At 40.5% G+C, this 27,717-nt stretch overlaps 3 protein-coding genes across 6 annotated transcripts in view; 2 read left to right on the plus strand and 1 right to left on the minus strand.

Annotated features, from left to right (window-relative positions):
* The window catches only part of spryd3 (SPRY domain containing 3), an 80,525-nt gene extending 63,472 nt beyond the window's left edge, over positions 1-17,053 (minus strand). The window contains exons 1-2 of one of the 3 annotated variants that reach the window (XM_047376214.1): positions 16,919-17,053; positions 10,447-10,513 (exon numbers count right to left, since the gene is read on the minus strand). The gene's annotated coding sequence lies outside the window, so the exon portion shown is untranslated. Of the gene's footprint in view, positions 1-1,594; positions 1,819-10,446; positions 10,514-16,780; positions 16,834-16,918 lie in introns of those variants that run through there. The other 2 variants (XM_047376206.1, XM_047376198.1) reach the window with 2 other exon arrangements.
* Positions 3,841-9,000, plus strand: igfbp6b (insulin-like growth factor binding protein 6b). The gene is made up of 4 exons (XM_047376227.1): positions 3,841-4,419; positions 5,259-5,293; positions 5,906-6,025; positions 7,420-9,000. Exons 1-4 carry the CDS (start codon positions 4,083-4,085, stop codon positions 7,531-7,533), a joined length of 606 nt encoding a protein of 201 aa, XP_047232183.1. The 5' UTR covers positions 3,841-4,082; the 3' UTR covers positions 7,534-9,000.
* pip4k2ca (phosphatidylinositol-5-phosphate 4-kinase, type II, gamma a) lies at positions 16,958-27,190 on the plus strand. Of its 2 annotated transcripts, none has more exons than XM_047376186.1 (10): positions 16,958-17,001; positions 19,787-19,884; positions 20,059-20,155; positions 20,247-20,396; positions 22,790-22,936; positions 23,290-23,328; positions 23,429-23,542; positions 24,289-24,553; positions 24,954-25,057; positions 25,132-27,190. In XM_047376186.1, the coding sequence occupies exons 2-10, from the start codon at positions 19,820-19,822 to the stop codon at positions 25,210-25,212; spliced, it is 1,062 nt and encodes a 353-aa protein (XP_047232142.1). In that variant the 5' UTR covers positions 16,958-17,001; positions 19,787-19,819; the 3' UTR covers positions 25,213-27,190. The 2 variants fall into 2 exon arrangements, with proteins under 2 accessions (XP_047232142.1, XP_047232135.1); XM_047376179.1 differs by lacking the exon at positions 16,958-17,001 and adding an exon at positions 17,244-17,405.
* The last annotated feature ends 527 nt before the right edge of the window (positions 27,191-27,717 follow it).

A 27,717-nucleotide genomic window follows, 5' to 3' on the forward strand; every position in this document is an offset into this window, starting at 1 on the left:
TTTTGTTTGTGTAAATTAATTGAAATTGCAGTTTTAGTCTGTTGATTTGCAATGTTTAACCCAGTTGAGGGACCATAGGTCCGGTTCAAACTCAGAGTTGTCTAAAGATCAAAGATGTTGCATAGAGGAATTCAACCGCATTTATGAAAGTGTCCAATCAGTTAGGCAGTGGAAAAACAAACCAAGGAGAAAATGTAAAAATAAATGTGTGACGTGCCAAATCACAACTTTCACATCAATTAATGTTACAACACTACATTTATTAAGAATTATTAGACCTTTGCCCCTTAGGAAACAGAAGGAGAAAAGTCTTTAAAGTCAAAAAATTGCTCCATTCTCAATTTCATTTTATCCAGACTCATCCAGAATTGGATCACGGTGAAATGAAAATCCATAAATTTCACATACATAACATATAAAATAACCAGATTTCTCATCCCGTTCATCCATTTCTATCAAACTTCTTTCTGAAAACTTTCCTCTTTGTTTACCTTGTCAAATCCAAAACCTAACTCTTTTAAAACTTCTGTTTAAAATATCTAAGGGCTTTAAGTCTCAGTTTTAATCCTGACGTTTCGCCTCTCATGGATGAGTCAAAATGTCTTCAAGAAAAAAGAAAACTCTGGTTGTCTTCTACTTAAGACACCTAAGAAATTTTCTTAAACTAACACTTCTGATGCACATTAAGCCTGCACATTCCCACATAAATGCACCTTTGACCCATTCTTGCTGTTTAAAACACAATTCTACAAAAATGGAAGGGTTTAGATGTAAAGTCCTTAATCTAAAGAAACTAGAACAAATGTCTATAAAATGCTCTCACAATTCTGGCATTTTAGGTAATGAACACAGTTCTGGTATCCTTAACTGACCTTAAACAGGAAATGTTATTCTAACTTAATGAGGAAAAATGTGTCATCTGTCTTTCTGTACAGTCTATGTGAATATCTGGCTTCAGCTGTATTGCAAAGTCGCGTCACTCAGTCCTCAGTGGAACACCCTACCGGTTAGAGACATAAGGTTAAGGTACAAGAATAAGATGAAATGGGCTTCAGTCTTCCTTTTTACCTAGAACTGATCAAAGGTAGCCCAGATCCCTTAAAAGCAGTGAAATAACCCTCCGCTCGGAGCGGAAGCTGCGAAGCGTACGGATGTGGTTCCAGACTGTTTCTAACACCAGTTAGAGCCACATGTACCCTTTTTTCTTATCAGGTATTATTCAAACTTTTTAATGACGATAAAATCTCAGCAAACAGTCGCTTTGACGATGAGAAGGGGGCGTGTCTCTGTTTACATCCGACAGCGAGCGTCCTCTACAAGCTGACCACTGGCAATAACAACACATGGATTTAAATTCAGACATTTAACAGCATTGTTTATCCGGATAACATCTCAAACAGATCGCTAACCGCTCTTCAGTGGCGGAAGAAGGGGAAATCAGAGTGAAGCTAAACATGGGTTAGCATCGCTAGCGGTTAGCATCTTACGGTTTGGTTTCCAGTAACACAACAAAATGGCCAGTGACAGCACTCCAAGGCGGAAAGCAGCTCTTTACATCGTGTGTCGTTTAGGTAACAGTGAGTGTACCGCTTACCCGTGGGCCGTTAATGAGGACAGAGGTTCACTGTCGTCCATCAGCTAAGCTTAGCATTCAACAAAACTTTGGAAACTGGGGTTCGGCGCTTCCATCTGACGTCACTGTCTCCTTCTTTTCGACAGCCAATAGCAGCAAGAGTTCATAAGCGGTGTTAAGGGTTTGACCAATCCTGACTCCCGGATGTGTGTGTGTGCAACCCTTTGGGTTCATCCTGATTTCAGCTGATGGAGGAAAAACATCCAAACATTTATTACTCTTTTATGAATAAAACTTTTCTCTTCACTCTCTGCGTGGACCAGCTTGTTTCAATGAAAGCCTTTTACAATTACTGGAGGTTTCATTACCAAAAATACATCTTTAAAGCCATTATAACAATAACTGGGAGTGTTTAAAACCAAACGGTACGAGTGGGGTTTTGTTGCTTTATAAACAGAGGAGGAAACGAAGACTTTCTGAGCCAGATGGGATTAGACTGGAACCAGAGAGACAATGAGGGAGGAGACTGTAGAGCTGCCTAGAGGAAGAAAACTGAATAATCCAGGGTAGAGTGGAAAAGAAGGCCCCTGCTGGTCTGGCAAGTAACATGGAACATTCTCCAAATATGTGCACTGCAGAAGCTTGTGAGCTGATGGGAACACAAGGCGGCAGGTGATTTGTGCCCTCTGTGCCAAGAATAATTCGGACACCAGGTGGCTAATGACGAGGCAGATTTCATCCTCATAGAGTTTATAGTTAAGCAGGATGGGGTCAGTTACTGAGTCACTGTGCTCTGCTGGATCCATAGGACTTGACCAAGAGTCCTAGTGTCAGGCATGCTATTTAACAAAACTTAACCACATTTTCAGAATGTTTATTTTCATTCTACATATCAGGAAAAGCTGCATGATATAGGGGTATCACTGACCAAGGATCCACTCTGTACTATTTTCCTTACAAGCATCAGAACTTCTGTGTTTTTATCTGCAGAACTTTACTGTGTAACTAGGATTTTTATTATGAAAATACCTTGGCTCAGATAGAAATTCAGCCTCAACGTTTTACTGCAGCAATAAAACTCTTATCCAAACTATCATACTGTAAATGTCTCACAAAATCTTTCTCACGGAATGGCAATTAAATTCCAGTTTTACTGGGAATTACAGGTTTGAATTACTTTGTGTATTTTTGCATCAGATAAGAATCCGTCCTCCTCTATGTCATTTTTATCCCAAATCAATAACTGCACGCTTAGAAGCCAGAATAAGAAGGTCCAATAAAAGCTGTGTACGGAATGGTAAAGGCAACAATCCAAACTGATTAATTGCAGCAAATGATTGCTTTACATGTTATTCTTCTTCAATTTGTTCATGTGCTTTTCTTCAGAAGTGACTCTGCTCTTTCCTTCAAATGCATCAGAATGTTTAATATTAAATTTGGAGTTATAACTGGATATGAATCAAACCTGTTTATCTTGCAAGGTACTTTGAGATTATAATTGATGTACTTTGGCAGTATATCATTGAAACTCATCTTAACACTGATCCAAATGCTTAGTCTTTGAGTTTAGGCAGCTGCGGGGGACACTGCTCTTTAAGAACTGGTAGCAGCTAAAGTAAAACTCTTCGGCTGCTACAGCCACCCAGTTAGTGGTAGAATATCTGGTTTGCAGTTCTTCACTGGTCCCCAGAAGGGATTTATTCTGGTTGATTCCAGGTTTAAGAGTTAATTTATATCAGTACGTAAGTATCTGACTCATTAAGCCAGTATTCTGTAAAGTCCTAAACATAAATATTATTAAGGACTATTACAGATGTGGAGCTCAGTTACATGTTTGAACAGGAAATATTGTCTCCCAACCTTACAGAGGATTCCGGCGGTTGGGGGACTTAGACTTGGCCATGCATTTTGAAGTAGGGAACAGCATTGCAGCAGAAACCCATATGCAGAACATTTGTATTTGTTACCATGGTGAACCTTCAAGAACGATCTTTGACATTGGAATGAAATTGCACATAAGTGATCATGGTCACAAGTGTATCTGCATGTGTTGCTTTCTGCAAGAGTTGAAGGAGCAGATTAACGTGAATGGTAAAAGAAAGGGTGGAGAGATTCTGATAATTTCTAAAAGAAAAATAATCCACCTCCCCTTTGCTCTCCCCCTCCCTGCCACCTCCTTCTTTCTCCCTGTCTCTCTCTCTCTATAATTCCCAGCCCCTGAAGGTGTCATAACTGTGCTCTCTCTCCTCCTCTCTCACTCACTCCCGATCACCGCCTTTCAGATCTTTAAAAGCTGGTGCTTTGCTGTGTCTCTCTCAATCTCCATTTGTGTCCTCTGGCACTGCAGGGGGACTCAGTCGGCAAAGCACCAAGGAAATCTACTGTTTTAGGAGCAGGAAGAGGACGCAGGAAAGGGGAAAAGACAGAGTGATATACATCCAGAAATAGCATCGGCCACATTTAACTGACAGGGAGTGACAGTGTGCAGAACCTGAGACCTGGACATAAGATGCCTGTCCTTTCTAACTTAACGGCTGTTGTGTTGCTGCTGATTGCCCACTGTGGATCATGGGCCGAGGGAAGCCGCTGGGGCCCCTTCAAGGTCTGTCCCTCCTGCAAGGATCCTCTGGGGGCGGGCCGGCCCCCGAGGGATCATAATCTTGCCGGCAGCACGACAGTTTTGGCCCAGGGGGAGCCGTGTGGCGTGTATACCCTGAGCTGTGCCAAGGGGCTCCGCTGTGTGCCCCCACCCAGGGAGCACAGCCCTCTGCAGGCTCTGTTGCAGGGACGAGGCATTTGCGCCAAGCACATCAGAACTAGTCCCACTGAGAGGCCCCACCCCACAGGTAAGATACAAGTGCATGAAATCGCACATTGAGACGCATGCAGGCATTTGAAGGAAAGCAGCAGGTAAGCTTGACATATAGTGTTGTATTATGACAGATGCTTCATATATTTCTGCATGCCCTGCACCCTCATCTCACTCTTTATGGCATGTGATGCTGTGTTACCTCCAAAGAAAAAGAAACCAGTTAGTGTCTGACATTTAAGCTGGCAGAATTTTGTGCACTGCAAGTGAATTTGCAAACCTCTGGCTTTAAGTACTGCACCCCAGCATCTCTGGAATCACCCTAGATAAAAAGGTCATTATAAATCAGCTGCTGAGCAGAAATTATAGGTCAGAATTACACTCTTGGTTGAGTTTCAGCCTAAGTCTGTCATTGAAGATAAAATTCTTGCATTTTTTAAATCTTATCTGCTGTAACACATCCACATGTATCATCCATTGCCATTCCAGGGCTTATGCCAACGATGTGTCCTAAAAGTCAGCCTCTCTGTAGGGAATTTAGATGGAATGTGATATTGTCACAGTGTTACCTACATCCTGATCAGGCTGCTATTTATTGCAGTGATCACCATCTACTGTTCAAACTAAGACACTGCGATTCACCGGCATGAAAAGGAAAAGTACTGATAGTAATTGGGTTTCTCATTTGGCTAGTCACAGTTAGAGGTCTTCAGTGTACTTGTTTAGCGTGTTCTTCTCCACAAAGATGCAGTAATCCATCACAAAGAGTTATTAAATGATTTGTGGGATAAATTGTGAGATCTGATGCTGGATGTGGTCTAATTGTTCTGCTGCTTTAATGTTACATTCTCATAATGGCGTTTACTTTCCTCACAGGTCCACATCCCTCACACTTTGGCGACCTTGAAAAAGTAAGTTTAAGCTCTTCTTTAATATTTACTTTATAAAAAATAAAATCTGCGTGAATTCATATGGAATGTAAAAGGATGCATTTTGCAGTGCATTGCATTTCAGGCAGCTCCCCTCACATATCTACTGCTGTTCGGGGTGTTGCAGCGGCATGTACACACGCTGCACACACGCCATGCATTATGGTGCATGATGTTTGTGCTGCTATGCGGCAGAACTAATTGAGCACGATGTGAATCGGGAAAGTTTTGACTCGGCTGCTGCAGCTACAGATTTATTTTAAATAAGAAAACCAGTTTGTTTAGAGGTGATATGTATGCTGCTGAACAAGATGACACAGTAGCATTACACACAAAAATGCACAGTCATTTCTGTGACCTGAAAAGCTGAAGCATTGTATAACAAAATGTTATATAATGTGACACAATATGTGACATCTGATACATATATTCTGCTTCTGCCTGTAACGAGCCCTATCAGTAGCTAATCTGACATCAACGTGTGTTCATCAAAGAGGATTTCTGATCAGTGGCAGCAGCTTGCAAATGCCACCCCGATTTTGTTTTTGCTCCCTGGGGCTTTTAAAGTCACCCTGTGTGTATTGCTGCTTTCAGGCACCCTGTCGCAAGCTTCTCAACAGCGTCCTGAGGGGTCTGGAGCTGACAATCTTCCAGTCTGACCGCGACATCTACATTCCCAACTGTGACACCCGGGGCTTGTACAGGAAAAAGCAGGTAGAGGGTTCACACCCAGTCGCTGAAGTTATCCAGTAACATGATGATGGAACGTCTCAGGTTGTTAGAGCTACACTTCACTGCAGTTTTCTCTTCAGTGTTGCAGAATGATGACATAACGTGTAGCACACAATCATGACATGGAAGGAATATGATGCATGTTTTCCTTCATTTTACTAGCCCTAAATAAAATCCAATACAACTAATTGCACTTGTTTGTAAATTCCTTCTCAGTATAAAACAACACTCCAAGCTTTGAGCAAAAATTCAAACCACAATCCAAAAATGGAAACCGCTAAACATGTCAGTGGCAGCATCATGCTGTGGGGATGATGGGATAGAAAAGCTGGTCAGGGCTGATGGGAAGATGAAGGTAAATACACGGCAATCCTTGAAGAAAATCTATTAGAGGCTGCGAAGGACTTGAGGCAGAGGTTCACCTTCCAGCAGGACAACGACCCTAAACAGCCTAGAAAAATAAGGAATAGTCTGGAATAAAGCATATTCATGTCTTAGAATGGCCCAGTCAAAGTCCACAACTAAATCAACTTGAGAAAATACTTTGTTACCAGATGGTCTCCATCCAAGTTGACTGAGCTAGAGCTGTTTTGCAGAGATGGGAAAAAACAGTCTCTAGATGAGTAAACCCGAAAGACTTGCAGCTATGACTGCAGTAAATGGTGATTGTACCAGTGGCGATTGCTCTAAGACTGCAAGGGAAGCTCAGCTTCCCCTAAAATGTCAAAAAATAAGTGATCAAATATATTCTGTTGTGTGTACTTGTTATTGACTAAATATGCACTACAACGTGCTCAACCTTTGTTCAGAATCAGCTTCTTATCACTGGTAACGACACGGCTTTCCTCTCACTCATTCCCACAGCTTCACAGTGCTTTAAACAGTGAGTTCAATAGTGAAACAAAAATGCTGGGCTTTGTCCCGTCCATAGGACGCTCAGCTTCTCTCGGGATCTATGGGGCAGTGGGCTGGCCTCGGCGGGCCCGGAAGCTCAGCTTCTGCATGATGATTGGATGATCTGTCTGAGGCTGAATCCCTTTTTGATTGACAACGAAATGAGCGAATCAGCGATCTTGAAATTGAGCTTTCCCTCCTTGAAAGACCAGCATCCGCCACTGGATTGTACAGTATCTAAGTATTTACATGGAAGGGCATAATACAAATGCATGCCACACTTTTCAGATTTTTATTAATAAAAATGTTCCTTTCATGTCACAAAGATGCACTGCTTTGTGTCAGTCTATCAGATAAATCCCTAATAAAACATGTTAAGGATTGTGGCCACAAAGTAACAAAATGTGAACAATTTGAAAAGGTATGAATAATTTTATGAGGAGCTGTGCATATTGTCTTCTTTCTCCTTTAATTTCTCCCAGTGCCGCTCCTCTAAGGGCATGCAGCGTGGCCACTGTTGGTGCGTAGACGAGCTTGGCACACCCGTGCCTTCACATGTCAGAGAGGACGGCAGTTTACCATGCGATGGCGAGTGAGGGATGAGTCTGCCCAACTGCTCTGAGCCTGGAGAAGGAGGAGGAGGTGGTGGTGGATGAGTGGAGGAGCTGGAGCACAGGGAGGAGAGGGCGGGTGGCTTTAGACACTGCCTGGACAGGAGGTAACAGGGATAAACCACTCCCTATGGGGAAAATATAAACACATTCATGTCCTCTCTCTCTTACAGCAAGATACACTCTTTTATGGTCAAGCATCAGCAACAGTAACATCTGCCTGAATGTCAAACAGCTGCAGCAGCGTCCTCTGCCTCGCCTCGGTGACATGCTGCATGCTCTTATTAATGCTCCATGAACTGCCTCAGCAATCCAAGCTGTGTTACTCTGAAAAAATGCCTCCATATTCCCTGACTCTTGTCCCGGCGTTTTGTTTCTTTTTCTTTCCTTTTCACTTTAGGATAGCTGACACTGCCTGTGTTTGTTCTGATCTCAGTGGGCTGAAATACTGTTACGCAGGTGATGTGACACAAAACATCTGAAAAACGTGTCTCCCTCACCGTCCTCTCTCCCCTCCCCAAAGATACACTGATATCGCCATAAACGACACTAATATTTCTTTTTTTATTAACTTATTTTTGAGTATGTATTGCCATCAATTACTGCTTGAATCTTATAGTATTATATATATATATATATATATATATAGATATATAAATACATGTAAAGTCAGAAAAAATATCTATAAGAGTATGTTTCTGGATGCACTGGTTCATTCTGACTGCTTATCGGTTGTTTCTTTGTACATATGTTGGATTTTTGTGGTTGAGTGTTTGTTCTGAAGTGGCAGACAAAAAGCTTACAGCTGTTACTCTTTTCAAAAAAAAGTTGTAAGGCATATTTTTCTATACGTCAGTATCATATTTTATATATATATATATACATATATATATATATATATATGAAATGTTGATTTATTTAATGAAGCTACAGTACAATGCCATGTATTTTTATATTGTCAGCAGTTTCTTATTTAAATACAAAGATTGTTTTATTTCATATCGGGGGAAGGTGTGGCCTAGAGACGCCTTTAGGGCCACAATGCATTCATTAGCTCCATTCAACTGCTGTACATGACATTTAAGGGTTATAACTCATGTTTATCCTTTAATTTTGTCTTTATTTATGGCTTTTAAGGGGTTAATAATGATAATGTTAGTTTTTTGTTTTATTTTGGCCGGTCACATTGTCATTTTTCATTTCAGAATGAGAAAAAAGACAAACAAAAGGTCTGATTTGTTAGTGTTATGGTATGTTTCTGCTGCATCCTTGCAAAAGTCCCAAAATCTGTGTGCTACTAAATGAAATTAACCCTGTTTTTGACCAATCTTGTTGTGCCAGTGTGTGTGCTGTGGTGAAGGGTCTGTGCACAGAGGACCTGTAAAATGTTTGCAAATACAAAAATAAAACATGACAGTAAAAATGGAAAAGAATAAACATATATTGATAGAACATCAGTTGTCGAGTGTTTTCCTTTTGTGACGAAATGAGATCTGAGCCAAACGACTGCTATGAAAACAGCATAGAATAGTGTGGCAGTGATAACGTGCAAAATGTTTGTTATTCTTACAAAATAAAAGGTTAAGCTACAAATATCAGCAAAACTTGATAAACTGAGGTAACATTGAGAGCAGAAGTAGGCTAAATGTTTCTTCACATCAATGTGGGGCACTGATAAGGTCATTATATTACTTGAGTTTTTGCAGATGCAAGAGATTCTGCAAGCTAAGTAATGAGATGGACTTAGCTTTTCTAATGCTCCTACCCTTTAATATGGAAGACCAAACCTGCCATGATTAAGAATACATAAAGAAATAAAGAAATTACCCAATAAAATGATTACTGGGCCAAAAAGTAGCTATACATATAAATTAGAGTGTCATAAATGTAACAAAATAATAAAAATAAGAGATTAATTTTATAATTGATCAGTTGATCAGATATAGATATATATTTCTTAAGTTAATCTTTAACTATTGTAATTTATGTCTGCTATTACACTTATTTTTTATTTAAACTACAATTTTTAAATCATACTTTTTTTCTTGAACAGAATTAAAGCAATACTAATATGGCAATGTCCCCTAATCTTTCAGTGTATTTATAACACCATTAAAAGAAAATGGTGTCTTTGGAAAATTAAGCTGCATCATCTCTATATGTCACTTCATTCATATCTGATGTGGAAATTCAAAATTACACCCCTGGAATATTCCAGTATAACCTATACTTACACTATAATCATCAGCTTAAAAGAAAAATGTCTGCCAGAGACTGATTCCTGCTAAGGTTAAGAGTTGACCATCTAGTTCACTAAAAACGTAGTCAGATTTGCTGTCACAATCTGAAGCCACCTGAATATGCCAATATCATATTTCTCAGCATATATGCAATATTTTATCCAGAGGTGTAAGCCGTGCAGTGTTCTCAGATCCCCAAGTTTAAATTTCAGTTGTACTTTAACAGATAGCATTTAGATTACTTGTTTCTCAAGAAACTTTCTGCATGAACTCTGACTGATTCTAGCTACATTTTGGACTTGACTACATCGACTTTCCCAGGGACCAGGGCTACATTCTTTGAATAAAATTATAAATAGACATCTTTATGAGGTTTTAATTTCTAAATCCCACATGAAATATGAATAAAACATTATAAGTGACAACTAGAAAAACTGAACTCTTAATCAGGATAGAAATCATTCTTGAATGTTTTTAAGTTGACTTTTTAATTGCATCGCATTGTTATTTAGTTATTTATAAATGTTGCAATCATAATTTCATGACAGATCAGACAAAGATAATCTGAGTAAATCAAAAAGCAGTTTTCAAATGATGATTTAATTTAATTAGGGGGAAAAAAACTATCCAGACCATCTTGGAAAATAATAATTCTTACCTGAATTATCTGTGATTGGACTCTTTTTGAGTTCAGTTTCACTTTCCACACCCACACCTGAACAAACCTGTTGAACAAGAAATACAGTTTAGCCTAAAATTATTCATACCTCCAGCAGATTTAGATTTAAGATTATGTTAAATTAATCAGAAATAATTCCAGTAAGGAGAAATACATTGGTCAAATTAAAAGATAACTTTAAACCTTTTATTCTGAAATGTAGAACCTGTCTAACAACACCAAGCAGGCTAAAAGATCTCAAAAAGCAACACATCGTGCTCTAATCTAACGAAATCCAGGTCCAGGGCTGGTATTGCCAAGGAGGACTTGGAACACTTTCATCACTGCTTGCAGTTCCTTGGCCCAGGAATACACATACTGCAGTATCCCCAGGCGTTAGGCGTTGTCGAGTGTTTTCCTTTTGTGACGAAATGAGATCTGAGCCAAACGACTGCTATGAAAACAGCACAGAATAGTGTGGCAGTGATAAAGCGCAAAACATTTGTTATTCTTACAAAATAAAAGGTTAAGCTATGAATATCTGTCCTAAGATTTCCTCCCAGCGGGACATGCCAAGAAAATCTCAAGAGGCCCAAGAGGCATGCAAATCAGATGACCGAACCACCTTAACTGACTTTTTGGTTTGAAGCGAAGCAGTGGCCCTATTTAAGTCCCGCCCAAATGGTGGACTTCCTGACCCCGTCTGTAAGGCTGAGTCCGTTTTAGCCACTTGTATTCAGTATCCCATTCTTTGTTAAAATATCAATGTCTTGCCCACAGGTGACAGCAGGAATGTCGACAGACCAGTAAATCTGAGTGTTTGGCTTAGCTCTTTCTTCACCACAACCGAACAGAACCCCTCCTGCTTTATTGCAGCCGAGGCCCGACTCAGTCTGTCCATCTTCAACCTACCACCACTTATGTACAAGTTACCAAGAGACTTGAACTCCTGCAATGGACAATGTAACTGCAATCTAGCATTGTCAACAAATGCAAAGGAAAAGCCTGGTTTGAGATTTATAAATCTAAAGTATGGGTGCCCCCTGCACCCTTATAAGTCCCTAGATCACTCATCTTCCCTCCAACTACTCTAGCATCTTGACATATGCTATTTCCAAATGTGTCCCTGTTTTACTTCCTCTTAAAGTCTACACTAGGATCTCTTAGTGTGAAGAGATTGAACATATGAATGTTTGCTTAAAAGCATCTGCTAAATGGCAAAACTTTGTCTTATTTTATAGCTTTTAAGAAAAAGTGTCATACTACCAAAATTACATTTAAGGGTCAGTGTTTCGTAGCACGGTGCTTCATTGGCAAAGAAATATGTCTAGGCCAGTGTGACAAAGTTGTCCATCACCCACATGAAAGATGAGTAAAGTAGTGGAAATGAGAATCCATGTCCTGTATCTGTGGGAATCCCCACCACAGTCACACAACAACCAGTCTCCAAGTGGGAAAGAGAAATTGCACATTAAACCGTACTGAAGTCATGCTGCTTTTAGGCAGTCATCAGGCACATAAAGGATCGTTTTCTCCTGCTTGTGCAGTCAGACACCAGATATGTGACCGTTTCTAGGGTAACAGCATAGAATGTCTCATTTGTAAATTCATAATACGAAGGTCATTCAGAAAATGAAGAAGGAAACATTTTCCTTTTCTGGGGCCACACCGTCATGTGTCCTACTTCCATAAATTCCCATTAAAATGTCAGTTTAGTTGCACATTCATGATTCTGACATTGTTTTATGTTCAATGTTTAAAAAAAATCTGTTTTATATGCCTATGTTTGTTATTAACATTCAGATATCTATATATATTAACGTTTTTTTCTTGTTAAAATGGTGGTGATGCCACATAGGCAGCATTGGAGAGGATGGTGGAACCTGTAAATCAGTAAAAACCTGCGTTTTTCCAACATTTCTTGACACATACATATTTGATATATAGCTGGAAAGTTTCAAGCTATATAAAGAAACAATAAAAACTGAAGAAACAATCTTTTACAAATGTCTGTAAAATGCAATTTCTGATGAGAAATAAATAAAGAACCTACCACTTTTAAACCATAGTGTAGAATTGAATTGAATTCATAACTTTTAAAAGTCCAAATAAACAGGCAATTTCAGCACATTTCATTCAATTTCATACTTGCATAAGTGATTTATATTTCATCAGGGTACTCCAACTCTCCAAGTCTCAATTTTATCTTCAGAGGGTTGTTCCTACTAATGGTTAAGCTAAAACCTGGGAATGGCATCATGTAATGAAATGGGATTTGCTAATTGTTGTGGTGCTAACTGTTATTAGCAATAAAAGTAAATTACAGAGGATTTATCCCCATTTTATGCACTGAAACTTAACCAATATGTTTACAAATAGAAGTTATACAGTTGTATGTGTGTGTCACTCTTTAAATGCAATACAAACCATCGGACGTGCTAATGGTGTGTATATTTGCTCTCCATAGTCCAGTAGGAAATTCATCAGGAAGGCATCCTGAAGTTGGAATTCCAGTGGAAAACTGAAGGTATCCATTAAGGTCACAAAGCAGTCTGAGCCAGTCAGCTTGCTGTGCATGTAAAATGCACCTGTTTGTGAACATGTTTGAATAGATAAATTGAGAGAAATTGTTTTGTCTTCAATTGTTAAAACAAACCTCTGACTTTCAGTTGGAAAGATCAGGAAGCAATGTTGCTGTACTTCCAACTGGGAACAGAGTACACTTAACAGTACTGTAACTTCAAGTTTGATAGCCTGTGGGATGTTCCATTTATATTGGTGCAACACAAGCCAATAACAATGTATTTCTGTCCATTCTATAAATGATGTGTTCAAGAAGCTGTGGTGAACCCTGGCCCTCTAGGCCTGTTGTTCTGCATGTTTTAAATATTTCTCCATTTGATAGAACCGGAATCACAAGAACTGGTTATTTGCATACTCCTGTAGAACCGCTGAGAAGATATAGACTATTTCAAAATGGTATCTTAGAGCAGGGGTACATCTAAGCATTCAAGACAGCAGCCGTTGAGAGCCTGGATTTCCCAGCTCTGCTCTAAAGGAACATGCTCCTAAATACAGGTTGTACAGTAATATGTCTACCACAGATTTAATGAGATGCAAGCTGTCAGAACTGGTAATAGATAACTAATATCTGCAACCTTTACTACCTGTCATGTTGGTTTTATTTGAGACCCTAATGCAGGCAACAATTACAGACACCAAAGAGAAGTTTAAGCAGTTTACTGATTCAAGTTAATGAATGAATGTTTCTTCCGAGTTCCCAGGAGAAATCCAGGAGGGCGCTGAGGAGGAGAGGTAAGTTGTTATATTTTTAAAAAGTGGGATATGGGTCAGATTCAGTTCAATTCAATTCAAAAATACTTTATTAATCCCAAAGGAAAATTAAATGTTGTTGTAGCTCATATTATGAAGGTTTCCTCAAAGAGCCGTTGTAGATGCTGATGTCTGTGGGCAGGAAGGATCTCCTGTAGTGCTCCATCTTACAGCAGATCTGAAGAAGCCTCTGACTGAAGACACTCTGTTGTTGTAGGACAGTCTCATGAAGAGGATGCTCAGGGTTCTCCATAATGTTCTTCATTTTATGAAGAATCCGTCTTTCCACAATGATCTCCAGAGGTTCCAGAGGAGTCCCCAGAACAGAGCCAGCCTTCTTTATCAGCTTGTTGAGTTTTTTTAAGTCCCTGGTTCTGATGCTGCTTCCCCAGCAGATGATGGCAGAAGAGATCAGACTCTCCACAACAGACTTATAGAAGATATGCAGCATCTTGCTGCAAACACCAAAGGACCTAAGCTTCCTCAAGAAGTACAGTCTTCTCTGTCCCTTCTTGTAGATGGCTTCACAGTTGCATCTCCACTCTAGTCTGTTGTCCAGGTGAACACCGAGGTATTTATACTCCTCCACCACCTCCACTTCTTCTCCCATGAAAGAAATAGTTTTTGACTTATTCCTGTTTCTCTTAAAATCTACAATCATCTCCTTTGTTTTAGTCACGTTCAAGATAAGATGATTGTTTCCACACCATGCCACAAAGCGGTCCACCACCTTCCTGTACTCAGCTTCTTGTCCATCTCTGATCCACCCCACGACTGCAGAATCATCCGAGTATTTCTGCAGATGACAGGAGTCTGTCTTGTACTGGAAGTCTGAGGTGTACAGAGTGAAAAGGAATGGTGAGAGTACAGTCCCCTGTGGTGCTCCTGTGCTGCTGACTACCTGGTTAGACTCACAACCCTTCAGTCTCACAAACTGTGGTCTGTTTGTCAGGTAGTCTTTGATCCAGGAGATTGTTGAGGCCTCCACCTGAGTCTTCTGGAGTTTCTGACAAAGCAAATCAGGTTGGATTGTATTAAATGCACTGGAGAAATCAAAAAACATGATCCACTCAGTGCTACTGGCTTTGTCCAGATGACAGTGGGTTTGTTGAAGCAGGTGTATGATGGCATCTTCAACTCCAACTCCACAGCGATAAGCAAACTGAAGAGGGTCCTGATGGTTTACTGTTTGCTTACTCAGGTGGGCCAACAGGAGTCTCTCTAGGACCTTCATGATGTGAGATGTCAGGGCAACAGGTCTATAGTCATTGAGGACTGATGGGTGAGTTTTCTTTGGTACCGGAACAAGACAGGAGGTCTTCCACAACACCGGAACCTTCTTCTGGGCCAGGCTAAGGTTGAAGAGGTGCTGCAGAATCCCACAGAGCTGCTCTGCACAGGCCTTCAGGACTCTAGGGCTGACATGATCTGGACCTGCAGCCTTATTCCGATTCAGTCTCTCCAGTTGTCTCTTCACCTGACTTCTTGAGACACACAGGTGGATGGCATATGATGTGTGAGACAGTTAACTTACTGCTGGAGAGATGGTGGAGTTCCACAGGAGGACAGCGAGCAGAGAGACTGAAATCGGCAGGTGGTGGTGTGTAGCGTTTAAGGGATCATTCCCCTTAAACGCTACTTGTTCCTTCCTCCAGGTGGAGAGGTGAGAAATGGTGGAGTGTCAGAGGACATACATGTTTCATTTCATAATAGAGGTGAAGTCCAGTGATACCTGGTCAGGTCACATTCTGGTTGAAAAAGGTGTTTTGTGAAGAGTGATGAAGCTTCTTCCTAAGCTGGTCTTTAACCCAACCAATTGGGTAAATCTTTAAACCAATATTTAATCTTTAATGGCCCAACAGAATTGGTCAAGATGTGGAGTTAACAAAAGAAGCACATTTCCAACCCAACTCCTGAGTCACGAGTTTTAAACCAATATTTGGTACGACCCAATGGGTTTTACGCAACAGTTGAGTTATGAAACTAACCCTACATTTTCTAGTGTATTAATGTATTAATGCATTCAAACACAAAGAGGAACATGTTCATTAATATATACAATCCAGGCCTATATGTGCAACTGATTAAAAAACATATAAGGGTCCAAGCAAAATGAAATTTTGCTATTTTCCCAATGTTCAATACTGGTGGCAGCCATATTGGATTTTAATATCTGAGCTGGATTGGGACCTCTAACATCTACACTACTGGTCAAACGATTAAGAAACACTTTCTCATTTAATGGACTAATTACATTGTACGTAGATTCTCACAGAAGGCCTCAAAGCAGTAAATGAACACATATGGAATTATGTAGCCAACAAAAAATTGTAAAGGAACTTCAAATATGTTCAAATATATTTTAGATTCCTTAAAGTAGCCGCCCTTTACTGTAATGACTGAAATATTAACCTTTGGCCGTCTCTCAATGAACTTCTGGGAAGTTCTTTCAAGACTCTTTGGAAACCATTTCAGGTGACCTCCTCATGAAGCTCAGGGAGAGAACGCCAAGAGAGCAAAGCAATAATCAAAGCAAAGGGTGGCTATTTTGAAGAATCTAAAATCTAAAAAAGTTTAGAGTTATTTCACACTTTATGTTTACTACATAATTCCATGAGTGTTCATTCATAGTTTTGTTGCCTTTGGTGAGAATCTATAATTAAAAATAATCTTTAAAAATAAAGAGACCCATTAGGTGAGAAAGTGTATCTAAAACTTTTGACAGGTAGTGTATGTCAGAATTCCGATTTTTCCAATTGATTCCCATTGATTTTTCTCGAACTTAGAAGTTGGAATTTCTAACTTTGAAGGAATAAGATGCACCAATAGACATGTAATAGAACAGCCGTTTGAAAATTTAAAAATGGCACATGTCATCATTTTGAAAGTTAAAGTCATAATCATGACTTTGAATCTCAAAATTAGTACATATACCATGTGTTACTGTTTTTACTTTGAAGCGGCGAAAACAAACTTCGATAGTTATCAAAAATAGACCTACCTGTGTCCAGGTGATTAATTCAAACGTCTTTTCCACGCAATAACAAAGAAAACTTGTACGTACCCGCCCACCTTTGGGTCACCTGACTCCAAAAGATCGATTTTGTTTGGACCTGACAGCTGTCAGTCAAACACTTACCACGTGGTCAACTAAAAATAACACCAGCGCGCTAGAGGTGGCGGTGGTGGTGCTGTGAATTATCCGGGAGGTTAGGAAGACAGGTTGGTTGTGGTCATGTATGAGTGAGAACTGATTCATGTCTGCAGTTTAACATTTAAGCTGAACTCTGGGAAAAAGCGGCGTCAGTTACAACGATCAAAGCTTAGGCGCGTGAACTTTGGCTGTCACAGTCAGCGGCGCGTGAAGGAGCCGTTTAACCATCAGGAAGAAGAAGACGCGTCACCGCCCGCTCGCGGCGCTCAGAGCTCTCTTAGCAGGGGACGAGAGGACACGGTCTGCGGCCATGGCTGCCCTCGGCAACTCGGGGACTACTACATCCAGTCCGATGGTGGTCCTGGCGCCCAAGACGAAGACGAAGAAGAAGCACTTTGTTCAGCAGAAGGTGAAGGTGTTTCGAGCCAGTGAGCCCATCGTGAGCGTGTTCATATGGGGCGTCAATCACTCGGTGAGTCGGAGAAAGCTAACGTTTCACTACATGCTAATCGCGTCAGTGGGAATGTGTGTGTTAGCTCCGTTTAGCTTCGGTGTTAGCAGCAGAGACAAGCCTGTCTGCTCACAGTTGGAGAGCATTTTTAGAGTACAATCTGTGACACTCGATGGTTGTCTTTGAAAACATGATCATTTATGGTGAAATACGTAAATATCATCTATCTTTAGGAGGCATATAGAGTGATCTTATCAATGGCACCTAAAATGTATTTATTTTGAACTTGGCATCAAGTTACAGTCTGAATGTTTCAAATTCATTTTATTACTGTATTGTTGCTTAAACAAATGTCTGTTAGGGGCAAGCTTATTATTTCCACCATGAGATTTGTTGTTTGGCAGCAAGGCTAACCATAAGAAAAAACAGACATAACATTAAATTACATCATATATCTTAGCATATTAACTAGTTAATCGCTTACTTTACATCTTGTAACTTCCGATTATTCCAAGACTATTAAATAACTTGTAAATATACGCAAATAACGTGTCTATGACAGCATAATTATGCCAGCTTTTATTAAATGTCAAACCTTTCATGTTGCAGCTTTTTAAAGGTCACTGCTCCCTATTTAAGCACTTTATCAGGGTAAACCATGCATGTTTTAGATAATTATATATCCCTCTACTAAAGTTTGTTTTTTACTTTAATGTTTGTTCATGAGGTTGACCAGTGGTAACAGCCGCTTCGATGGCCCTTTTTTTGGTTTTGTTTGCTCTATGGACAGAGCTTTTTTGTTTCAGACTTTTAAGCATTGCTGCACGATGTTAGAGAATACACCGTTATTGTAAATATAATACCATATCAAATGTGACTAGCCCACATTTTCCTCACGTTTCCTTTTCTTTTCTGGCATCACACTATCCATTCTAAGAAAGTGGTTTTTGAAAAGAAAATCAAACGTGGCAACATGATTGATACTTCTGTTGTATGTTGTAAAACCCCCTTTCACCAGTATGACAACACTTCGTCTTCCCTTAAAACACCTGGTTGGAGCATACCGAGAGAAGGAGCTTCGATTGGCTTGCTTAGCCTGACGAGGAGCATCAAAAATAGTATCGCAATAACATGCTTTGGTGATATTGTGCACCTGTTGTCCTCATCCAGCGTAGTGGCCAGTGGCTAAGAGAAATGGGTTAAGTAAAAAAAAAATTTGAGTAGATTGTTAGAGGTGCCAACAATTGATCCACGTGATTCTCGTCTTAATTAAGCTTCGATTTTTACCTTTCAGTGAGAGAGAACAGGTTAATTTACACGTTTTCACCAGGGTTGGCAGTAAATGTAGCCAGCACTGTAGCATACCTGTTTGTGATCTCTTTTTTTTTAAGTAATTTAATACATTTCTAGATGTCTGTTCCTTTTTTAATATTGAGGAGAGAAATAACAGCTCTTAAGGTCTATGTCTAGAAAATTATGGCTTTAGGAAATGGAAGTGACCCTGCAGTTTACTTGGCTCTCCCACATCGCACCCAGGTGTTACCATTTAGTCCTGACCTGCTTCCATTTTGTGACCATGTAGTTACCGTTGGTGTTTACTTCTCTTATGCTTGGTTCACACACCAGGATTTTTAATGCCGATTTTTTGACCCGATCTTCCCTTTTGACATGCTCCAATCATCGTGATGGCACTAAAGATAGTATTGTGAGATATTCCTGTTGTGTGTGGTCTGTTACGAGTTATCTAGTCTGCTCGGAAGGATGTCGGGACCGATCCGACCTCAAATCGGGGATACTCAACATGTTGGATTGTCTTGGCCCGATATCCTACTGTGTGGGTTGTTCACCGAGGACAAACGAGCACGCAGCCTGTCGAATGTGACATGTTGCCAATCAGAAAGTGAGGTGCGAAAACATAGAGGGGAATTACTCTGAACTCACGTTTGATCGCGAGAGAGTTTGCAAGATTTCCGGCCTGACATCTGAATGTTCGAGTGAAATCTGTTCGTGCGTCTTGCTTGGCATGTGGCTGGATACCAGACCTGTTTACCGACGGGTTTTTTTTTTAGTGTCATGTGTCAGGTTTGAAAAAGCATTTTGATCAGCTTTGGACAGAGGTGTTTATTAAAGATGCTGAAATCTGACTAATTTAGTTTTATTAGTCCGGTGGAATAATTTATATTCCACCAGATTTCTGTTGTGGTTCCAATTTCAGTATAAGAGATTTAACTTGTATGAATGAAATAGAATAGAATAGAATACTTTATTGTTAATCATTGCAAGTAAAGCCAAATGACTCATTTTTAGCCCCATAATATCTGGCGGGGAAGAGAATAAAACGACAAAGTGTGAAGGAGTGAAGTAACCAACACCTTCTCGGGGAATGTCTCTTCTGTGTGTAGGTCAATGATCTCGGCCAGGTGCCTGTTCCTGTCATGCTCCTGCCTGATGACTTCAAAGCCAACACTAAGGTCAAAGTCAACAACCACCTCTTCAACAAGTAAGACACACACTTTTACTTTTTGAGGAATCTAAAAAAAAAAAAAATGCTAGTAATAAAGACCTTTTACTAAGAGCGCTTCAGTCTGGTTGGACCATGAGGCAGATGCATGTGTCTATAGTTTATGATGCCTGAAAATAGACGTAACATTTCCACCTTTCTCTCCTTTGCCAGAGAAAACCTTCCCGGACATTTTAAGTTTAAAGAATACTGTCCTCAGGTCTTCCGAAATCTCAGAGAACGTTTTGGTGTTGAGGATCTGGACTTTCAGGTGAGAATGTTTCCCTTTTATTAGTCTCTTGTCCGATACATAAAACATCCACCTGCCCTAAATGTGTGCTGGTTGGCGTTTATCTCCCCAGGTGTCTTTAACCCGGAGCCCCCCTGTAAGAATTGCAGATGATCAAGGAGAGGGTCTCCTTCTCAACTCCTACGACCGAACTCTTGTTGTCAAGCAGATCTCCAGCGAAGATGTTGCAGATATGCACAACATTCTGTCAGACTATCACCAGGTAAACTTTTCCTGTACCAGCGTAAACATTTAAATATCTCCCACGTTCTGATGATGATGAAGGCAGCCATAATAGCGTTCTCAGTAGGAAGTGATGATTCATAAAACAATCTCGGTTTGGAACGTGTAGACCGTTGCACATCCTCAGAGTTCACGTTTCTTTTTCTTTTCCCATATGTCTGCTGCACATTTACTCAACCTTAATACAAATGTAGACCTCTAGGTGTAAACTGTCATGTTCTATCATGAAGCTTTAAAAGTTTGATGTGAATTGCCGCTGCAGAGCTCCCTGCAGACTGAATGTTGTGGCTTTGTGTCATCAGATGAAGCAACAAACCCTCTTTTGTGTGAATGTTGGTTTTTTTGGAAATATTCAAATGTTCACTGCATCTGTTTTTACGTCGGGGTTTGTGTGCAGGGAATGAGCAAGGCTTCCTGCTGTACTCTCTGTTTGTTGCTGATCTGTCCCTGGTTGAGACCTGCAGATGTTTCATTTCATGTCTGGCTAAGCATCCCCCTGAGCAACGTCTTGGTGGAACATGCTGCCAGCAGTTACACAGCCTAACAAAACCGAGAGGTTCAGTGGGAAGGGTAGTCGTCTTGCAATTTGAAAGTTCTGGGTTCAGTTTCAGCTTCCTGCTGCCACATGTCGATGTGACACTGGGCAAGGCACTTAACCTCAGGTTGCCCACGGATCTGGGTATTGGAGCATGAATGTGCGTATTTGGGTGAATGTGGCTCTAGGGTAAAGCGCTTTGAGTGGTTGGTATGAGTGGAAAACGGCATGTAAATCCAGTCCATTTACCACTTATTTTAGCCAGCTGGTCCTAATGCTGTTGTTTTTAACAGCTCAGGTCTTGTAGTTGTCTTGGGATCACAGACCAGAGCAGGTGAAAAGATCTGTTCTGGTGTTGATGTTCAGCATCTGTGGTCCAGCTTTTAATTTCTTTGTTGTTCTCAGAACACATTTCTTCTTAATTTTACCCTAAAACCACTTATGGCAAGCTCTCCATCCCAGGGTTTTAAGCATATTTCTTGATATAGAAGAACTTGCTTTACTTTCCTTGCAACATGCTTTAGTTTGCTTGTTTCAGATGTTAATGATGCGTGAAAACAATTGAATCTGGCTTTTGGACTTCGTGTTGTAGGAGTAAGAGGATGTTGGCATTCAGAACAAACTTCCTCTGTCTCCTCGGCGAAACAAACGGTGTGCTGTTCTCATTGTTATGTAGGGAACTCCTGAGCCTCCCTTGTGCGTCGTCTAAACTCCTGCTGGCTCCATACATGGAGAACACTGAAGTGTTGGTAGCGCTGTGTGTTTGTCCAGAAACGTCCTGGTCCAATGTGTTTTTGTTTTCCGGCCTGAGTTGACAGCCTGAGCTAGAAGAGTTTGCATTCGGTTTGACTTTAAAATGTCACCCAGTGAAGCCTGAATTATCTGGATTATTGAAACTATTCAAAACTGTCCGATTAATATCAGGATTCAAAATGTCTTTCAGACAGATTCATTAAAAATGTCTTTGTTTTGTTTTGCATGAAACGTGGTTGATCTGCTACAACTTTTAGTAGTCTCTCTGGTCTAACAGTCCTGAATCAGACGCCTTAAATACGTCCCAAGAATGCAATCAAGTTCTAGAGTCCGTCTAATGACCTCTTTGTTTGATTTTAGTTGAGTTTTAAACAGAGATGCATCTAAAAGGAAAATGGCCCTCATGACTAGAGTTTGAGAACCCTGATCTACTGGTTTATAACTTTTAGAATTAATTTGTAAATTGGCTTTTAAATGATATTTACACAGATTGTAATAGTATTAATTTTCACTGACTACCTGATTTGGTTTCAGAAACCCTTTTTTCCCCCTAAATAATGTTGACCCGTTAAGGCATGTACTGCACTGGACCCCTGAACGTGTTCTGTGGTGTCTGGCTTTAAGATGTTCTGTTAGATTGAGATTCGGGGAATTTGGAGGTGAACATTGAGAGCTGGTTGTTGTAACCATTCCTTAACAGTTTGCTTTGATTTGGCGTGCACTGTGCTGCTAAAAGTGGAAAAAAGTGCTTTCCATGAAAGGATGACACGATCAGCAGCAATGCTTAGGGCCTTGATACTTTACAAAGTAACATTCACATGGCTGGCTGGACCCAAGGTCTCCCAGCAGAACTAAAACACCCTGAAGTGAGTGAAAAACATGTTCTGTGTTCTGATGTAACTAAGACTGAAGTGTTTGGCCACCATTCTTGAAAGCCTGAGAGAATCTGTTCAAATTTATTTTATGCTCGACATCTTCCAAACTTTGCCTCCATTTCTCCAATTAATCTCTTGTTTTTTGTGTTTAGAGCAGAATCAGATAATGTGACAAAATCTGCATCCACTGTGCCTGCTTTCTGCCTTCAGCACATCGTGAAGTGTCACGGCAGCACGCTGCTGCCACAGTTTCTGGGAATGTACCGGGTGAGCGTGGACAGCGAGGAGGCGTACCTGATCGTCATGAGGAACATGTTCAGCCACAGGCTGGTGGTGCACAGGAAGTATGACCTGAAGGTGAGGAGGAACTGCATCAACTGGCGGACGTTGGCCCAGACATGATCATAAAGTAAAGAGGAAGTCAGAAAATGACACGTAGTTCTTGTTTTATTAAATGTGTAATTCAAAGGATGGTATAAACAAAGTAAAAAATAAGAAATTGATGTTGGACATTATGTTGTCTGACGTGTCACTGGCCAAAGGAATAATCAATATTAGAAATAATTAGCGTTTTAATTTCTGATAGGAACAATCTTTTGTTGCCACATGTAATTAAAATGTTCTAACTAAAAAATTTTCCTTTTAATAGCAGAAATAGTTTAATTTATAAAACATAAAAGTGTTTTTTTTTTGTTTTTTTTTATATACAGGGCTCTCTGGTGGACCGCGAAGCAAGTGACAAAGAAAGGGTAAAGAAAGCTTTTTAGCCAGCGTACTGCATCATGTTATGTTTGCACCTCCATTCTCAGGTCTTTATTAACTGTCTAAAGTCTGTTCTTTGATGCTAAGGAAAAAGAGCTGCCAACCTTTAAGGACATGGACTTCAGAAACAACATGCAGAAGGTGTACGTTACAGACGAGGAGAAGGAGAAGTTCATGGAGAAACTCAACAGAGATGTTGAGGTGAGGGTTTAAAACTGTGTCGCTCTGAAGCCGATCTTTATCCAGACCTTGTAGCAGGAGGAGAAAAACTACGGCTGCACCACTGCTTCACTGGCCGTGTAGCACTAAGATGTTGGATCTAAAACTTTATTTGTTAAACACTGAAATCTACATATTCCTGAGTTCTGAATAATAAGGTTGGGCGACTGAACGAATTTATCGGCCATCGGCGATAAGCTGAGCCCTTCAACGGTTAACGTAGTCGGGCGTAGCCTACTTAACTCCGGGGACGTACGCGCGGAGGCCCCGCGGACTCGAAGCGACCCTCCGCCGGACCTTTGTGACCGTAAACACGATGTCACACAATAAACTGCTCGGCAGGAAAAGTGTTGCATATCGCCCAACCTTAATATGTATAAATTTAAGACTAAATCTGTGAATTTAAATTAAGACTTCTAACTAAATTATAAATATTAAGATTGTTTAGTTTTTTACTGTTTCTGTTTTCATTGTATTGGTTTAAATATAAGTTAATAAATAAGTCCACTACAGTAATAAATCCTCCTGTTTTAGTGACTGAAGGTTGGAAATCACAGACTTGATTCCCAGTCCAATAGCTGTGATCGGATCAGAACATCTCTGAGTAGGAAACTTGCTGACCGACTGCTGAACTTAGTGAAACTCTTACCTCATTTCATGTGCTTCATCTTTTATTTCTTTAATTTTTGTAAAATTATCTGAGGAAAATAATTTTTTTTCTCTTTCAGTTCCTGGTGAAGCTGAAGATCATGGGCTACAGCTTGTTGCTCGGCATCCACGACATTGGCCGAGCCGAACGGGACGAGGAGGAGAGCGGGGAGGTGTCCAATGAGGAGGAGCTCGAGTCGGAGAACGGGCTGGCCCCGGGCCCTGCTGTGGGCTCGTACGGAACCTCTCCTGAAGGGATCGCTGGTTACATGTCCTCCTGCAAGCCTCTGGGGCCGGGGGAGTTCGATCCCTACGTGGATGTTTATGCACTCAAAGGCTGCCCAGGTGAAAACTGAGAACCAGAGAATGATGCTCAGTTAGAGGGTTCTGATGAATGGATCATCTACTTTGAGTCTATCTAAAACTGTAAAGCAAGCATTAGCAGATGATTAATGTCCCACTCTGTAAGGCTTATAAGCCCCTCCACACTGGGGGAAACGCCTGCTACAGGCTTCAGAAGGGCGGCGCGCTGTCAGGAAAACACGAAATTCCAATATTATTGTCAAGTATTACGATCACTACATTTTGCACGATAAGCTCGCAATATTTGGTTCTCTTTCTTTTCCGTGACCACATGTTCCCACCACTCTCCTTGAGCATCTCGGCCTCTAAAACCCAGATCATGCGTGGGCATAAAAGGCAATCAAAGTTCATCTACCTGACTCTTTCTCCATTTTAACCTCAGGAGCCCCCCAGAGGGAGGTCTACTTCATGGGCCTGATAGACGTTCTCACACAATACGACACCAAGAAGAAAGCCGCTCACGCCGCCAAAACTGTCAAACATGGGGTGAGTAGCTCAGGACGCTCAGTCGCACCTGCACACATGTTCCACCTGATGCTGATTCATTGTCTCCGCTGCAGGCCGGTGCTGAGATCTCCACGGTGCACCCGGAGCAGTACGCCAAACGCTTTCGGGACTTCATCTCAAACATTTTTGCGTAACACTGCCATGAACGCTGCCAGAAGTCATTCCAGTCGAGAGCTTCAACTATAGATCAACCGTAGTATGAGCACATGGATCATTATTTAAATTTGGTGATGAGATAAAACCTGTAGCATTATGATCCATATATTTATTTTAAAGGTATATATTTCTTTAGGTATTGAACATTGTTAAGAAGTAGACTGGGAGCAGTAGTGGATGTGCTTTTGATCAGTATTGAGTTAAACCACATCTGATGGGGGTCTTATTTTGATTTTCTCGGGTTTTCTAACATCAAACTAAGTAAACTGATAATAAATAGTGGATATGTATGCACCATAAACATGAGAGGATAAATTTAGGTTAGTAGAAGGGAGCTAGCTCTGTCCAGAAGGAACCGTTTTGTACGTATAGTTGGAGGCTGCTTGGTCACTGGATGAAGCGCGATGGGCTGGAAACTCCACAGCTGATGACGAACCTCCAAGGATTTCTGACAGCTGAGGCAAAACATAACGTTGTTCCCAGTAAAATCTCTAACCTAAAAACAATCTCACCAAATTTCCACTAAATGCTTTTCAGGTCGGCGCTTTTCCAAAAACCAACCAAAGAACAAATCTTGAAAGAGTTGAAGATACTCGGACCTGGTTAATTATGGACAGAGTTAAGCTGTTCCGTTTTCAGTCTTTATGCTAAGCTAAACATTTACTATTAGTTTACTGTGCAGACACAAGTAGTTCTGCACTGAGAGGAGCATTTCCCACAATTATTTCCTAACTTTTAAATGAATAATACATAGTTCTTGGTAGACAGTTAGAATTAAATAGTTTCTAGTAAACATTTATACCTGGAAGTGCGGCCTATAGTTTCTAGAGTGCCAAATGTGTGGGCCCAAAGCTTTATCAGAGCAGATCTTTGCACTTTGCATACTGTTAGGGGTTGGTTGGGGTTTGAAAAGGATCAAATATTTTCTGCTGTAATTTTTGCTAAATTTGTAGCATGTTTTCAGAGGAGCTTTGATAGAAACCAAGCAATCCTATCTAAGCCTGTGAACATGTCTTCCAGCCCTGCCTGTTGTAGCGACTTCCACAGAACTAATCAGGAACACGAGGAGACTGGTCCAAACTTTGGGCAGTCAGTTCTGCCTTTGACGACCATCGTGGTTCTGCTAGACTCCAGTTTGAACAGTGTAGTGGTTTGTGCGTTTAAGTGGCTAATGTGTGTTATGTGGATAACTGTGTTACAGTAAGAGTTCAAAAACATTAGGAGTAGGAAGTACATTTAGCTTAATGGCATTTAGGGTTAACACTAGGCGGTATTTTATATACAGTCACACTACATTTTAGCTGATTGGTCTTAACACAATGACATTACCCAGCATTCCTGGAGGCAGAATGAATGCAGTTATCTTGTCTGTATGAAGCCTCATCTGATCTGTGGTTGCACATGATGTGTTTTTGCAAATCAGCTTTTGGACAAAATTATATTTTACCTAGATTTTCTGGAAACTGTTTACGTATTTCTGTAGAAATGTGTGTGTGCGCATGGTGAGACTGTCTGTCTTTGTGTGACACCTTTGTCTTAGAAATACCTCAACTTTTAATGTTCATGATGCCCAGAGGAGGAACTCGGCAGATTTTTGTTGTGAAACCTTTCCTCTGACATCATTACTCACTTATCCGATGAATCGTCTGTTCAACGTGATTCTTAGTTTCCTTTTTGCCTCATCTTTATGGGTCTGGAGGTTATATTTTCCTTGTAAACTAAACTACTACTGCTATGTTTGACACTAAAAACTACTGTCAGTTTAAAATGGTGGCTGACTGCTTTGGCGTGTAGCATAAAGAGTGATTTATTTATTTTTTTCCTTCTCTGAATTTTCAAGAAAAAAACTAAATATTTGCTCTTTTAATATGCTTGATTGAACATTTAGTATGTAAACCTGCTGCAGAGAGCGCAACTGATGCAACAATGTTAATAAAGCAACGGATTTAAGTTTTTCACAGCTGCTGGTTTTGTTTTCCTGCACATTTTAAACAAATGTTAAAATGGGACATTTGCAGTCTATACCACTAGATGGCGGTCTATCCTGTACACTAGATCCTTATGAGTCCTTATGAGTTTTCTCCCTGGCATTATTACTGCAAGTACCTCACAGAAACATTTACCAGAGGCCATCATAGGTGGAAAATGTAAACATCAGTGAACTGTTTATTAATATGTTGCATCTTTATGCACCTGTAAAAAAACATAAAATGACCACGTATTAGGACATAAAAAATCCCTTTGAGGTGATGAAATTAGATAAAAAGCCAAAATGCAGCAGCATTGTCTGTGATCCTTAAAACTACCTGCAGCCATGTTCTGTATGAAGGTTGATGGCGCCCTGAAGGTCCCAACAGAGCTTTATTTAGGTCAGCTCGTCCATTTTAAAACCTTCTTGGTCCTGACGGATGCCTCGGTGGGGTTGTTGCCATGACTACAACATTCTTAGGTCATGTAAACAGCTAAACCTGCCCCAATCATCT

The sequence above is a fragment of the Girardinichthys multiradiatus genome, chromosome 1, assembly GCF_021462225.1.
Source record: "Girardinichthys multiradiatus isolate DD_20200921_A chromosome 1, DD_fGirMul_XY1, whole genome shotgun sequence".
In the NCBI taxonomy this organism is placed as follows: Eukaryota; Metazoa; Chordata; class Actinopteri; order Cyprinodontiformes; family Goodeidae; genus Girardinichthys; species Girardinichthys multiradiatus.

Bases quoted from the DNA above. Each gene is read 5' to 3' on its own strand.
- igfbp6b (XM_047376227.1), top strand. From the start codon at position 4,083: ATGCCTGTCCTTTCTAACTTAACGGCTGTTGTGTTGCTGCTGATTGCC. The intron at 5,294-5,905 runs GTAAGTTTAAGC...TGCTGCTTTCAG, and splicing joins ACTTTGGCGACCTTGAAAAA to GCACCCTGTCGCAAGCTTCT. The intron at 6,026-7,419 runs GTAGAGGGTTCA...AATTTCTCCCAG, and splicing joins GCTTGTACAGGAAAAAGCAG to TGCCGCTCCTCTAAGGGCAT.
- pip4k2ca (XM_047376179.1), top strand. From the start codon at position 17,244: ATGGCTGCCCTCGGCAACTCGGGGACTACTACATCCAGTCCGATGGTG. The intron at 22,937-23,289 runs GTGAGGAGGAAC...TTTTATATACAG, and splicing joins ACAGGAAGTATGACCTGAAG to GGCTCTCTGGTGGACCGCGA. The intron at 24,554-24,953 runs GTGAAAACTGAG...TTTTAACCTCAG, and splicing joins TGCACTCAAAGGCTGCCCAG to GAGCCCCCCAGAGGGAGGTC.